The sequence below is a fragment of the Corvus moneduloides genome, chromosome 1 (assembly GCF_009650955.1).
Source record: "Corvus moneduloides isolate bCorMon1 chromosome 1, bCorMon1.pri, whole genome shotgun sequence".
Taxonomy (NCBI): domain Eukaryota; kingdom Metazoa; phylum Chordata; class Aves; order Passeriformes; family Corvidae; genus Corvus; species Corvus moneduloides.
Genome location: NC_045476.1, coordinates 48,650,744 through 48,664,380, shown reverse-complemented (window position 1 = coordinate 48,664,380; position 13,637 = coordinate 48,650,744). Strand labels below are relative to the sequence as shown.

Here is a 13,637-nt window from a genome sequence, read left to right as displayed (position 1 = left end):
AAGAGTTCATACAGCACGGTATTTAGAAGTCCTCACATATTTAAATGTAAACCAGCCACTAGCTGGAGACGAAACGCATCCAAGATTGCTTTGTATTAAAAAAAACCTCTTCTTTTTTCTTTTTCTTTTTTTTTGCCTACCCGAAGCCATCTCGAAAGCTAAAGCCAGGCTTGAAATAACCCGATCTTCCATTACTCCTCACCCAAGCCAACTACGTAGGTCGTTTTATACGATCAGGAATAAATGAAAGCAATTTGCTTAGTGCGTTCGAATCAAGGCGATTACGACGAAATTCAGATTAATTAAAACTGACAGGTTACAATGCCCGGCTGGCATTTTTCTCTCTAGATACTCACAAACAATGGCGAAAAGCAGACAGGTTAAACATCCTTCCCCGTATTTCTTCCCCACACAGCCGTCCACCCTCCTCCCTGGCACTTGAATGATTAAAATGATTTCAGAGGCAAGTACACGGAAATAAAACAACCGGGGATAAAAACCAGGAGACACTTTTCCATGCAGCCTGACCCAGCTCTGCAATACAGCACGGCGCTGCACAAAGCCAAACAACCAGCAGCTCTAAGCTCTATCTGCAAGTTTGCTCTGACCCCAGCCTCTCCTGGCGCACCTTCCTGCCAAGAGCCCTCTTTGCTTCCCACCTATGCTAGAGCGGAAAGCAGCATCCCTGGGAATGGTGGAGCCGGCACCCAAGCTGGGAGAAACAGTCTTACTTTTCTCAACCGGCTCTTCGGCTCTACCAGCATCAGCTCAGGCAGCCGCCTTCCCCCAGGTCCCCGAAGGAGAAGCGGCACTTCGGCCTCACACACCGTGGGAGAAAGGGAGTGGGGTGGGTGGGTGGGCTGGAGGGGAGAGCAGGGGCCTGGGAAACTCTCCACAAAGGCTTCCCGAATGACTTTGCTCCAGTCATGCAGGGGGCTTTTTGCGAGGGTACCGGGTGGGTGTTTGCTGTTGGCTTGTTTGCTTAGTTCACCACCGAGCAGGGGGAGAGGAGAAACATTGAGCCGCTTCCAGGAAGAGCACGAAAATCTTACCCCAGCATCCAGAAGTCTCTCGCCTGTGCAAGAATATATCCCCACGGAGACTGACAGTTAGGGTCCCGCGCTGGGCTGTAGATCTCCAGATCAGTGAGGATGGATCGCATATTTTTTGGTTTCCTCTCTTACAGATTAAATATACACGGTCCACCAAATATTTCTTCTCGATTTTTCAGTGTCTTGGGTTGCTGTTGATTTGGGGGTTTATATATATTTTTTTTGTTCTAGTTGGTTTTCCTTTAGATGGAGAGAAATCTAACCACTGGGGCACATTGTCCTTCCTGCCAGCTTCAGGCAAAATGCGGCGATAGCACAGGCTAATGACGATTATTGCTGTTATTATTACTATTACTGTTATAGCTATTTGTTTTGTCCTCTCTCTCTCTCTTCTCCCCCGCCCTCTCTGTCTCTCCCCCTCTCTCTGTTTCTCTCCTGGTCCCTTAGGATTTCCGATGGCGATTTGCACACAAGGTGATTGCAGGAGGCTAAAATGCTGTCTAATTCCACGGATTCCCGTCGCACGAGTAGGAGAAATGAAAAAAAAAAAAAAAAGAAAGAAGTCCCTGTGTTTTTGATCACGAGACACCCGGCCGTTCCTCCCCAGTACACCCCGGGTCACAGTACAGTAATGACCGTGGGTTGTGCGTTGTAGGACTTGACCTTTCCTACGTAGAAGAGGGCGCTTTACGCTAAGGGGAGGGAAGGGAGGGGAAGCGGAGGGAGGAAGAGAGATGCTCTCTTTGGGGATGTTTAATCACAGTTCAGATCTAGGAATGGGCAAAGCTTCTGCCTTGCAGTACGCCATGTTGAAGCTATTCACTGGAGAGAAAAAAAAAATTCTTTTTGGGGGTGCGGGGGGGAGGAGGGAGGAGGATAAGACTTAATGAACGCTAGCATTTCGTACCCTAGTTCATGAATCAACTGCATTCAAGGGGGAGGGGGCCCAGGGGGCAGGGAAAGGCTCACGGCGTGGCCAGAACACCCGCGGCCGGACCCCCGCAGAAGCGGCCGGGGCGCATGGGCCCGTCCCGGCACCCACCGCCCCACATTGCCCCCGTCCCGGGCGGAAAACCACCCCCTGGTTCCCTCCCCTTCTTCTTTTTGGACTCCTTTACCGGCCGAGAGCGTGCAAGGACATCTCTTCAAATCCTCATGAAAGTGCATTGAAACGCATCTAAATGTTATGAATGGCGACAAACGGCCTTTTAGCGCCTGCCAATATTTTTTTTTGTATTAAACGCTGTCTTGATTTTATTGCTAATGCTGCCCACGGAGAATGCTGAAATGCACCAGGAATGGGGTTTTATTTAGGCCGTAGATATTTTTTAAATAGCTTTAATTTATAGGCTAAAGGCCGAGATTCTTACCCGTTCTCTCAGAATTATATATATAGGTACATATATAAAGTTGTTCTAGAAGCAATGGGCGATTTTCTGAATATTTCAATATTGCGGACCACATTTTTTTCCTTTTTGCTTTAGAGGCCATTCCGGATTTTTTAGACGGGAATCTTTCTGAGCAAAAGGCAGTGGGGGAAAAAAAAAAAAAAAAAAGATATAGCTTTAGAGTTATACTTGTTCTTTTTCGGAAATATGCTCCTGTCAAGGTTTATTTCCCATAGCAAACCACCTTTGCTACTGCCAAGTGCTCTAGGCGGGGATAGATTAAATACCAGATTATTCACTGGGTGGGAAAAAGTATAACATTTGTTATACCTGTCTGTCTGCATCAAAGACATAAGGACACTTTCTGCCCATGGGAAAACGGAGGGACCCACGACGCCAAGAATTAGGCTATTATAAACTAACATTTCCAGACATTAGGAATTATAATTAAAGTCTCTGAATCCAAGACTGAAAGTGAACTACGTGGAGATTGAAGTGAAACTGATTTTTTTTTTTTTGTCTTTAATTATATTGTGCGTTTTACGCAAGGAATGAACTGCTACTCTGATATTAGTGTTCCAATAAATACAATAAATATACAGCAATAACTTGCTCCCTCTGTCTTTCGCAGCTCTCTTCACATCTGTTAAAATATTATACCTAACCTTTGATTCAAGGGAAGCTGAGAAAATAAAGACTGTACTATGTTTACATGAGTTTTGTTTTCTAATTTTGTGTTTGTTTTCCTTCCAAATCCTTCTTCCGGCGCATTTTCTTAACGTTTGCAAATTAAACTCCTTGCACATGTAACTCTACACAGCAATCCAGGCACAGTAAGTTGCCCTCCACCATTTTAAAACATTCTTTGTAACGCGGGGAATACAAATAATAATTCTCTCTGAATCGTGTGCGAGGACGGACGTCGTGAATTAATGTATCACGTTGCTTAATTATTTTCTTTGGTGATATATTCACTTGTAAAACGTATTAGGGATGTATTTTAGGACTCTGGCGGCAGATTGGTGAGAGGGGAATATGTAGTACAACAGCAATTTGTACTTGAAAATGTATGTGCCAACAGCTTTTGGACGGCAAATGAAGGCAATAAATAACATGAACACACACACACCTACATGCCCGCTCTCCCCCACGCTCCGAGGCCACATCTACCCGGCAAAGGGGTGGAGGGATGGAGGCGCGGAGGCCTGCATGGCTGCAGCCGTGGATGGGCAGACACGCGGGACGACCGAAGCAAGGGCGGGAGTGCACGCAAGGCCCGCGGAGAGGGAATCTTCCGTGACTCGGAAAACCGCAGACACCACCGTCTTGGTGCCCTGAGTCGCCGCACGGCCGCGGAGTGCTCAGCCAGGCACCTCCGCTCCCCTCACTTCCCTCTTCACTCTGCTCTGGAGAGCAAGGCACGGAGCTCCCTGTCTTTACTCACCTGACCCAGCCACTCTCGCCGCGGGATGTTTCTCGAGAGGCGCCTCGAGCCGTGCCCGACGAGGAGGCAGCGGCTCGGCGAGGAGCGGCCTCCCCGCGGGACCGGGCGCGAAGCCTCCGCCGCGGCCGCCGCACGCCCGAGGGTTTGGGAGAGACATCCCGGTGGGGTGGGGGGGATCCGCCGCTGGCCTGGGATCCCGCGTCCCTAACGGGGACTCTCCGCCGCTGGCCTGGGATCCCGCGTCCCTAACGGGGACTCTCCGCTGCAGGCCCGGAAACATGACCTGCTCGTCCTGCTAAAGCCTACGAGAGCCTCGGAGCCTCGACGCTGACTTACATGGTAACAGGGGTCGGATCCAAAATGTTACCTTACTCCTGCCAGCGATCGCGAGTCAAATGCTCCCCTTTTTACCCTGTGAAATATATATGCGGCTGAGCTATTTGAACAGTAGTGGGAATTTAAATTCGCTAATCCACAGTCAGTCTTGAAATGCTTAGCAGATTTGAACGGTAGGAACGTTCAGTATGAAAACATAATCTTCAAATGCTAGCTCCGATTAAAAGTTACCTTAAAAAAAAAAAAGTTACAGTTATACTAATGTCGGCCATGTTCTCATTGTGGGTTTCTTTCAAGACGTCCCTGAATTATATCGCTCGAGGGCATGGTCTGAAAATAGAAGGTATTCTGACTAAGGTAGGCAGGATTCAGTCCTCTGTATCACCCCCAACTCCGACCTGCAGTACATATAATTTGCCGCGTCTCATGCAATAATTACACAGGCTGAGAAATTATACAGGTTGCGAAATACAACGGAATAAACAAAATTATTCACTCGGAGCAAGAACAAGTGTAATTCACTAGTAGCCTTCTTCAGGTAATTTCTCTCCTTCGGGAGAAAGCGTCGCAGGGAGACGGTGGAAAGGCGGCTGTCCCGTGCCTGTAGCCGAGGCAGACAGCCCATGGACAGCAGGTACGGCCGGTGGGAGACAGGTCCCCGGCGCCAGCTCACAGCACCAGGCCTCCGAGCAGGGTACAGGGCTTCCCGCAGCTAGAACAGCTCCAGCACGGGAGTTTTCCGCCCGCTCCAGCTCCGCTGAAATTGACAGGCCGTGGGGCTACCGCAGAGGTCATGGAGACTACCGGCTCCCCGGTGGCTTCCCTCGGCTGTGGGCAGCCCAAGGCCCTGCCCGCCATGGACAGGGGGTGTTGCGCCCGTGGATCTTTGCCCGTGGTCCCTCGTACGGTACCGCAGGCCACTGGAAGGCCGGGTGCTTGTCACAGGGGGCCGACAGCCTGTCACCCCAAAGCACAACCAAACTGCGTGGTCTGGAAACCGCCTGCCAATAATGTGACACTCCCAGGCTATTTTCGCAGCAGGACGGGATTTCTCGCTCAGAAATTCCCTGACCGGCCTCCGAAGGGATGCATCCGAAATTCCCACGCTCCGCGGCCGCGGGTTTCCCGCGGCCTGAGAAACCACAGCGTTTCGGAGCCCGAGAAACCACAGCGGTTCACAGCCCCTGAGCGGCCGCACACGGCGGGAAGGCTAAAATCCCGAACGTAGGGCAAAGCCCCCGACACGAAAGCCTCCTGGAAAACAAATCCTGCTCCTGCAGGTAGTTTTCATGTCAGTTATTGCACGAATGTGTTACAGTCAGATCTGAGGGACGGAAATCGCTCTGCGCTGATCCCTGCAGAGGTGGGTCCTTTTGAATTTCAGAAATGTAAGGCTAGAAGCGCACAGCGAGCGCGGTATATGATACCCTCTAAATGTACCGTAAAGTTTCCCCGATAGCTCTAATTAGAGCTACAGACCACCGCAGGAGACAGGCGGCTAAAGCAAACTTCTCTTTGTGCCCGACCAAAGTCGCCCGCCACTCGCTATCCGGGCCGGCCGGCGGCTCCTCGCACAGCACCAGGCACCCTTCAGTCGGGCACCGGCTGAGCACCGAGTGTCCGTCACCGCCAGAGAGAGAGAGCACGAGAAGCATAACCTGCTCCGCACTCTGCCTTGCAAGCCCAGACGCATTTTACCCAAATGTGCCCATTTCGGGCGGTGCGGCGGGCTTGGCGCGGGGCGCGGGCAGGATGCTGCGCGGGCGCGGCCAGGTGCGGACGCGACCCGGGGCTGGCCACGAGGTGGCGCTGTCGGCCCGCGGATGCTGCCGGCGCCAGGAGCTGTCAAAAGTCAAGGTCACAAATCGGCTTTTTTCCCCTCAAGGTCAAGGTTTCGGGCCTTCCCCGTCCTGTCATCGCCACGCAGCCCCCCCACCTCCCCGTCGAGGCACCGGCAGGCTGGGCAGCGTGCCCCCATCCCAAGGGTCGGCCGCCGGCCTCCATTTCCCGGCGAGGGCTGTAGCGCTGCGCTCGTATCATCCTGCTCTTCCACCCCCCGGCCCCCAGTGCGGCTGCAAAACCACTGTTTAACATTACCGAAACATTTATAGTTTAGGAACGCTGGTTATCAGGCGTGCCTGCCCGCAGATAAACACCGCCAAGAAAAATAAAACAAAATCCACCATATATACACAAGCTACATACTGAAAGACAACAGCATTACAATTATAAGACTGATACATTATATTTTTCCACGAAATGCACGTAGAAATGGAAAAAGTAAAGAGTATTTCTTTCAGATTTTATTACAGTGACTATTTTATTAACAGTATTAATACTACTATACTTCTACACGTCTTGGGTTTTCATTTTTTCAGTAGAAATATATAAAAAAAAGGGTGCATAAGTACATTTTCACAGTGCGCTGATTTTTTTTTATTTACAAGATAGCTTCTTATAGTGAATAAAAACAAAATAATGTGCTGGTTGAAATAACTGATTGGATTAAAAGGTGCTGTAAAAAGAATCCCTAAACATTCTACTGCGGCCTCATAACAGACAATAAACAAGGAGAAACGACTAATTACTTATAGATCAAATATAGATTACATAAATCAAAATACTTCTGGGAAAAAAATGTATTTCAGTTCAAAGTTCTTGGGTATTTTTTCCCAGGACATTTTTTTTTCTACTGTAAAGAAATGCCAATGTTCAAATATTAAAAATTTCTGAGGACCTAGAATATTAATTCTTGAAGATTGTTTCAGGTTTAAAATAGGCAGAGTCCTTTAAAATGTATCTATTTTATGGTCTGTAGGAGAAAAAATAAAATTAAAATCCCTAAACAAACAAAAAACCCCAGTTTAGATGACAAGAATTCATCTGTGGAAAATAAAAAATAAAACCGAAAGACATCTCCAAGCAAATATTTTCCTTTCTATCCTCACTAATTTGCGATGTTTAAATTTACTATCAAGATAGATCCTCCACAGAGCTTTCCTTCATTACTGATGTCTCTGAAATCCTTATTCAGTACCTTCGAGGTTTATTATTACTTTTTCACAACAAATGCATTGCTTAAAAACATACAGTAATTGTAATTTTTTCACTATGGTTTACCTGAGCAGTCATTCAACATACAGTTTGGATTGCAATGGAAGAAAACCAGATCATGTGTCCACATCGACCTCCTCACGTTAACCAGCTCTCGCATCGTGGCCACGAAGTCTTCTTTCAAATAGTAAGGTCGTGGAAGTATTTACAAGTTTCTCAGAAAATCGTGTCTTAATTGAAAGTGTATCTCTCCGAGCTGGGCGTGTGGGCTTTACAGTCTGTCAGTGATACTGGCTGGCTGTTTGGGATTTCAGAACTGTCAGTTTTCACCATTTTGCTACAGCAATATTAAAAAAAAAAAAAAAAAAAAAGGAAGAAGAAAAAGAAAGAAAGGCTATAATTCCAAAGATACAGATCTCTTGTTCTGAAAGAAGAGGTTCATTGTCTTTTCGCTTTTTAATTATTATTAATAATTACTTTAATCTGAACACACACACACAAAAAGTTCTGAAACTCTTGAATTGCTGCTTCTCCATTTTTAATCCATTAACTGGTAGTCTTCAATTTGTTGATCACTTTTTTCTCTTTGACCCTTCTGTTTTGGAACCAGATTGTGACCTGTCTCTCTGATAGATTTGTAGTCGCCGATATCCTCCTCCGCTTGTCTTTGGTTATGAATTTATTTGTAGCATATTCCCTTTCGAGTTCTTTTAACTGGACCTTTGTGTAAGGAACTCTTTTCTTTCTTCCACGTCTGTACGAGTTCGCATCCGAGGGATGAGAAACGACGTCTGGAACAGAAAAACCATGCAGGGAAGTGTTAGAAATTCGCTCGAACCAGTTAGGACATCTTCAAGTGGTACAAGGGTTAGGGTGCGAGCCCACTCCTCCTGCCCCACTCTGGTTTAGCTACTAAAGCCCGGCTCAGCACTGGGGATTCCTCTTTCCTGGCCGCCGCAGACAGCTTTTAGGCAGGGAAAGGCTCACTTCTGTCAGACAGACAAATAATAACAATCCCCATGTAGCCCGGCCAGGGACTCTGGGAAGGATCGAGAGGGGTTGCAGGGATTTACCCAGCTTGCGTGCTTCATGGTCTATGGAAAATAATACCACAGACCTTCCCGCGGCCCGTTTCAGCTGTTTCCTCTCCCGGGGCCGGCGCCGGGGCCGGCCAGGCGAGGCGGGATGTGCCGTGCGCCGGCGGGGGGCAGGGGGCGGCACCGGTGCCGTTCCAGCGGCGCTGGGGCATGTGTGGACCGGGGCGGGATGGGACCGGGGAGAGCGGGCGGGATGGCGAAGGGTCGGCCCCGGGGGATTATCCCGGATACCCGGGAGAGTCGAGCGGGGCAGGATGAAAAGAAGGGACAGGGAGAGCCATGCAGGTGTATTACCCGGGAGGGTGGATTTCCAGAGGTGAGGCGGCTGGCTCTGCTCCTTGGGGCAGTACACTTGCCCATTCCACCCGTTCGTGATGGCCCAAGGCTGGTAGCTGTCCATGGGGAGAAGGGGGTCGTGGCGCGGCTCGCCGGGGCCGCCGATGGCGGGCACCACGGGCATATCCAGATACCCGGGCACCGGCTGGTAGGGCCCGGTGGCGTAGCCCTGGTAAAAGGCGAACTCCTTGGCCCGCGACGTGAACTCCTCGCCGGAGACCGAGGTGTCCATGTACTTGTCGGCGAAGGTGGAGGCGGGCTGGGCGCAGGACTTGATGGCGTTGTGGTGGGTCATGCGACAGGGGTAGTAGCCGCTGCCGAAGTAGCCGTAGGGCAGCGCGGCGCCAGAGGAGCTCTGCACGGCGGCCGAGCAGGGGCTGCACTGCTTGACAGTGGGCTCGGCCATGCCGGCGGCGGGGGCCTCGCTGGAGGTGTAGGCGGCGGCGCTGGGGGCGGCCAGGGGCGCGGGGTGAGCCATCAGGTTGCGGCAGGGGTTGGCCGCCGCCGCCGCGCGAAGTTGCTGCCGGCGTGAAACCCGTCCATGTTCTTATTGATCTCATCCAGGCTGTTGTCGTAGAGGAACATGACGGGCTCGATCCAGCGGGGGTGGAGGAGCACGGAGGCTGTCATAGCCCGCTCCGCATTGAGACTAGTGGCTCTTTTTTAAAAGCCCCAAAGACTGAAAAAAGAGATACTCAATCTCCGGGACTTGACCAGGGCTGACGCGCCAGCGTCGCGCCAGGCCGGTCCTCATTGGCCCGCCCGCCCCCACGTGATATGCAAAGCAGCTGATAAACATCTGAGGGAATAAAGTGGAGATAATTAAATAACGCAATCAGCGCGCGGGGCTGGGTCCCGGGCCGGGGCGCGGGTATGGGTGCGGGCACGGCGCGGTGCCGCCGCCGCGCGGGACGAGGGCGCCGGAGGGGGGCCGCCCGTCCCTCCTCCCTCCCTCTCTCCCTCCTTCCTCCCTCTGGCCCTCCCTCGCCACCGAGGCGTGAGCTTTTTGGCCCCGTTGTTGCCTCGGCGCACCCCCCGAGGTGCGGGGCTCCCCCTGGCACCTCGCCTGATTTCTCCTTGCGCTGCTTTCCTTGAACCCTCCCCGCCCCGAGCGCCGCGGAAACCCCGGAGGCCTCCCCTCGTCTCGGGGGGAAGATGAGCCGCACCCCTTCTACCCCCTTCCTCCGCCGGTCTGAGCCACCGCCTCTCCCTGGGGAGCGCTGGCGGGGCCCCGGCCGGGTGACGCGGAGAGCCCACCGCAAGCTGAGGGAGGAGAATCGTTCCCCGGGCGCAACGCTGGGACACATAAGGCTGTCGAAACGGAGCCTCCCGGGGTCTTTTTTGGGTGTTTTCCTCCTTCCTTCCCTCCCGTCGAAAGCCCAAGACCCATCTCTCCTCTCGCCACAAAGTCTCAGAAGTCAGATAAGAGGAACAGACCTGGAAATCCCTATTTTATTTATTATTATCTTTTAGGAAGGGCTTGGGAAGCGGGAGAGTTAACTGGATATTCATCGCGATACCGCTGTGTTATTTGTTGCCGTAATAATAAAACCCTGGGCCTACGATTCGACTTGAATCTTTCTCGGCTGTAAAATATCACGTCGGCTTGCATGGTGTGTGCACGGACCCACGGCGTTTTTTGTGTGTATCCGTGTGCTGGGAAAACAAAATGGATTATCGGCTGAAAAACAATTTTTTTTGGAAGGCCGTACCACTTCGCAAGTGAATGCTAGAAAAAAAGCCCCAAACAACTGCGTTCTCTTTTCGGGAATAATTTTTCATAGGGTGAAATAATTTCAATTTTTAATCCTTAACCGGCGCGGATGCTGTTCTCCCCCAAGCTTTTCGCGCACAACCTTGAACCCAGAACCCTCCATCACTGAGCTATCAATAAACTTGACCTAAAGGAGTGTTCATCTCATCGTTAACAGCTCTCAGCCCTCACGCGTGTGCACAAAACAGCCACAAATACTCCCATCCTGAAAACTAATTTTTTTCTCCCAATTGCGTGCTGCTTTGTTTTGAGTCTGACAGCTCGGCGTATTTATTATCCTATTGTGCTTTCCATTGACGTTGTAGCATTGTTTTGCCCTCATGTCTACAAGCGCAGAGCAATCCCGGGACGTACATTGTTACCGAGCAGACTTTTCCTTGCCTAGCGCAGAGCTGCCAGCCATGAGAAATAGCTCTTTGGCGCACAAGGATATTTTTTCAAGGTGCTTTTTCCGTGCTATGAGTTGGGATACCTGAAGTCTCTGTCACCCCCTTGCTAATTTGGCAGCATTTAGCCGCTTTTTTTCTTCATTGTAGCCAGTAAAGTGTTCCCATTTTAACTTCGCACACTCTTTTCCGCATTTTTCCTCATGGCCAAAAGCAAATATTTATTCCATGCATATTTTCCCTTTTCTTTCAGGCTCCAGTTTTGAAACCTGTGGATTCCCCCGGCCAAACATTGCTTGTCTGTCTTGAATTGGGTCGGTTTGTTTCCCTCTGTTTTCTCGAGAGTGCCTCTGAAAATCGCGTTGCAGGTCGAGGGAGAAGAGGGAAGGGGAGGCAGCTCTGTGGGGCAGCGCTGTTTTACATACGGGTTAGACACGGCTAGAGGCCAAGGTCAAGTTGAAAGTTGCAGTCTAGCCAATGTGAGAACTGTCATTCACAGCCCGAAGATCTGTCTGATTTGTTAAAAAGCGGGTAGCCATGAGAACACTAATCTCTGCAGCTCCCTTCTCCCCCCCCCCCCCACCCCAGCCCACTCCCACTCTCCAAACTCCCCTCTCCCTCAGCCGCAGAGAGTTTCTCGCTTATCTGCCTCGCTTTTCAAGCTCCTTTCCGTAAGGAAGGAGAAGTCATGTGAAACCGTAGCTTTCACCCCGGCGCTTTTCAGCCCCGGAGTAGTGTGTGTATGTGGGGTGTCAGGGCGGGGGGCAAGGGGAACCATCCGGTCTGCTGAGTTTTGGTGGTCGTTTTTTTGTTTTGTTTACCCTCCTGGGGCTGTTCCAGCTTTGTGTGCTAAAAGAAGAAGGGAGATTAGATTAGAGAGCTTACTTCTCTCCCTTCTCCGCATCTCTTACTCACTCTAGAAGTCTATCTAATAATTATGGAAGAAGGCCATGCTTTACACTGATCATAGGAGCAGTAACACAACAGTCCTCTTTCCCTGTTTGCCATGATGTGAGGAGGATTTCGGGAACGAGACTGTTTCCTCAATATAGGCAAAAATGACATCTGCAGGGTGCGTATGCACCATCAGAAAAATAGTGTTGTCGGACACGGGACTCCACGCTTTGTTTTGCCTTCCTAATTTAGATGACTTTTAGTAAATTATTGACACCGAGAGAGGAGAAAAGCCTCGTCAATTATTTTTGATGCCCTCGATACCCAATTTTCAGCTATAATTTCTTCCTGCCTTAAGGGGTATCTGCCATTAAGTATTAGAAAGGAACCGTGAGGACTGAAGGCACCGGGAAGAACAGATGTTCTTCGAAAATCATGGACCTTGTAATGAACACCAGGGATAAAAATATTCCCGAGCCTACCCCCCTTGCCTTGAACATATACCATTCCCTACCACTTGTGGAAGAGCTTTTACTTTTCACAGTGTAAGTCTTGAGATGAGCTGGATAAATTAACCAAAACTAAGGAGTTTACTTGAAGCCGCTGACTGCTTTGAACGTCTTTGGAAAACTTACTTGATGATTAAATGCTTCCATACATGCAACCGACAGACCAATCAAGGCTTCTTCCAAAATTTATTTTTTGTCTTTTTCCTGTGAAATAATGTCAGAATACAGCACATACAAGCGTATGGTAGAACCATAGCATTTCCAAGAGAACCGATGCAAACCTCCGAACTGCTTTGCATTTATATAGAGTGTGAAACAACTTGGAGAGAAATGCATCTGTTGAATCGTTTCCTCTAAAACGAGTATTAATTCCTTGGGGAGCGGGATGATGAACAACCATGATCAGTAGGAGGATTTTAGAAGGTCCTGAATATTTTCGTAGGCAGGCAAATTCTAACTGATGGTAGTCACCCATCGCGGTACACGGCCATGCTCATCTCAGGTATTACAAAATGCTTAAGAGGCATTTTTTCCCCTCGTTGCGTCGAGAGTGGTCAGAAGCATTTCACCCACTTCGCAGGTGTAAGCAAGAGTGGAATTTGGCCCTTACAAGTGCTTTAAAGCAGGTCACTGTGTGTGTTCCTGACGCCGCGAAGCTAAAGATAGTCTGGCCAGTGAGGACTGCAGCAATTTGGCCTTAAACGTGAAAATATAAATTATTTTAAAATCTCTCTATGTGATAGGAATATGGCCGCTCATTCACTTCCAAAGAGAAGATTTCACCTAAGACTTATCTTAGAGAAACCAGAAGTCCTTTCAGTTGAAAGATAAGTTTTGAAAATACAGAGTTTGTCTGCTTAGTATCTAAAAAGCCTTTTTTTTCCCCCCAGACCCGTCTTTGTGTGATAACACACATGCGCACCCTCCGCAGCCCTGCCGCGGGAATGGCCGACTGAGGGGAACGCTGATTTCTTGTAGGTTAATCACAACCTATGAATACAGAAAAAAAAAAAAAAAAACCAAACCAAAAAAACCCAACCCCAAACTGTTGCCCAAAGAAATCCACTCTTACTTCTCCATCCACTGCTTAGAGCTAACTAATGAGCATGAAGGGGAAAAATCGTGTCTGAAAGTTTAAAATATATGTTTGTCACGGAGTTAAATCCCTCTAAACCGGCTAAAATATCTTAGCTGATAATGGAAGAGCTAGAGGGTGATCTTAGCCACTAATAATAGCCTCCGTCTTGCAGAACTCAGGATTCTTAGAAGAAGCGGGAGTAAAGTGATAGCGGGAGCAAGAGCCTTAATCGAATTTGATTTTCACGAGCAAATTAAATTTACCTGCCAGAAGAGTAATTTGGAGCAGT

At 49.5% G+C, this 13,637-nt stretch overlaps 1 protein-coding gene across 1 annotated transcript; it reads right to left on the bottom strand.

Annotated features, from left to right (window-relative positions):
• Positions 1 to 6,544: 6,544 nt before the first annotated feature.
• Positions 6,545 to 9,392, bottom strand: HOXA13 (homeobox A13). Its single transcript, XM_032118028.1, is given in 3 exon segments — positions 6,545 to 8,065; positions 8,666 to 9,220; positions 9,223 to 9,392. Coding segments are annotated over 3 exon segments (915 nt in total). The 5' UTR covers positions 9,338 to 9,392; the 3' UTR covers positions 6,545 to 7,820.
• Positions 9,393 to 13,637: the final 4,245 nt, after the last annotated feature.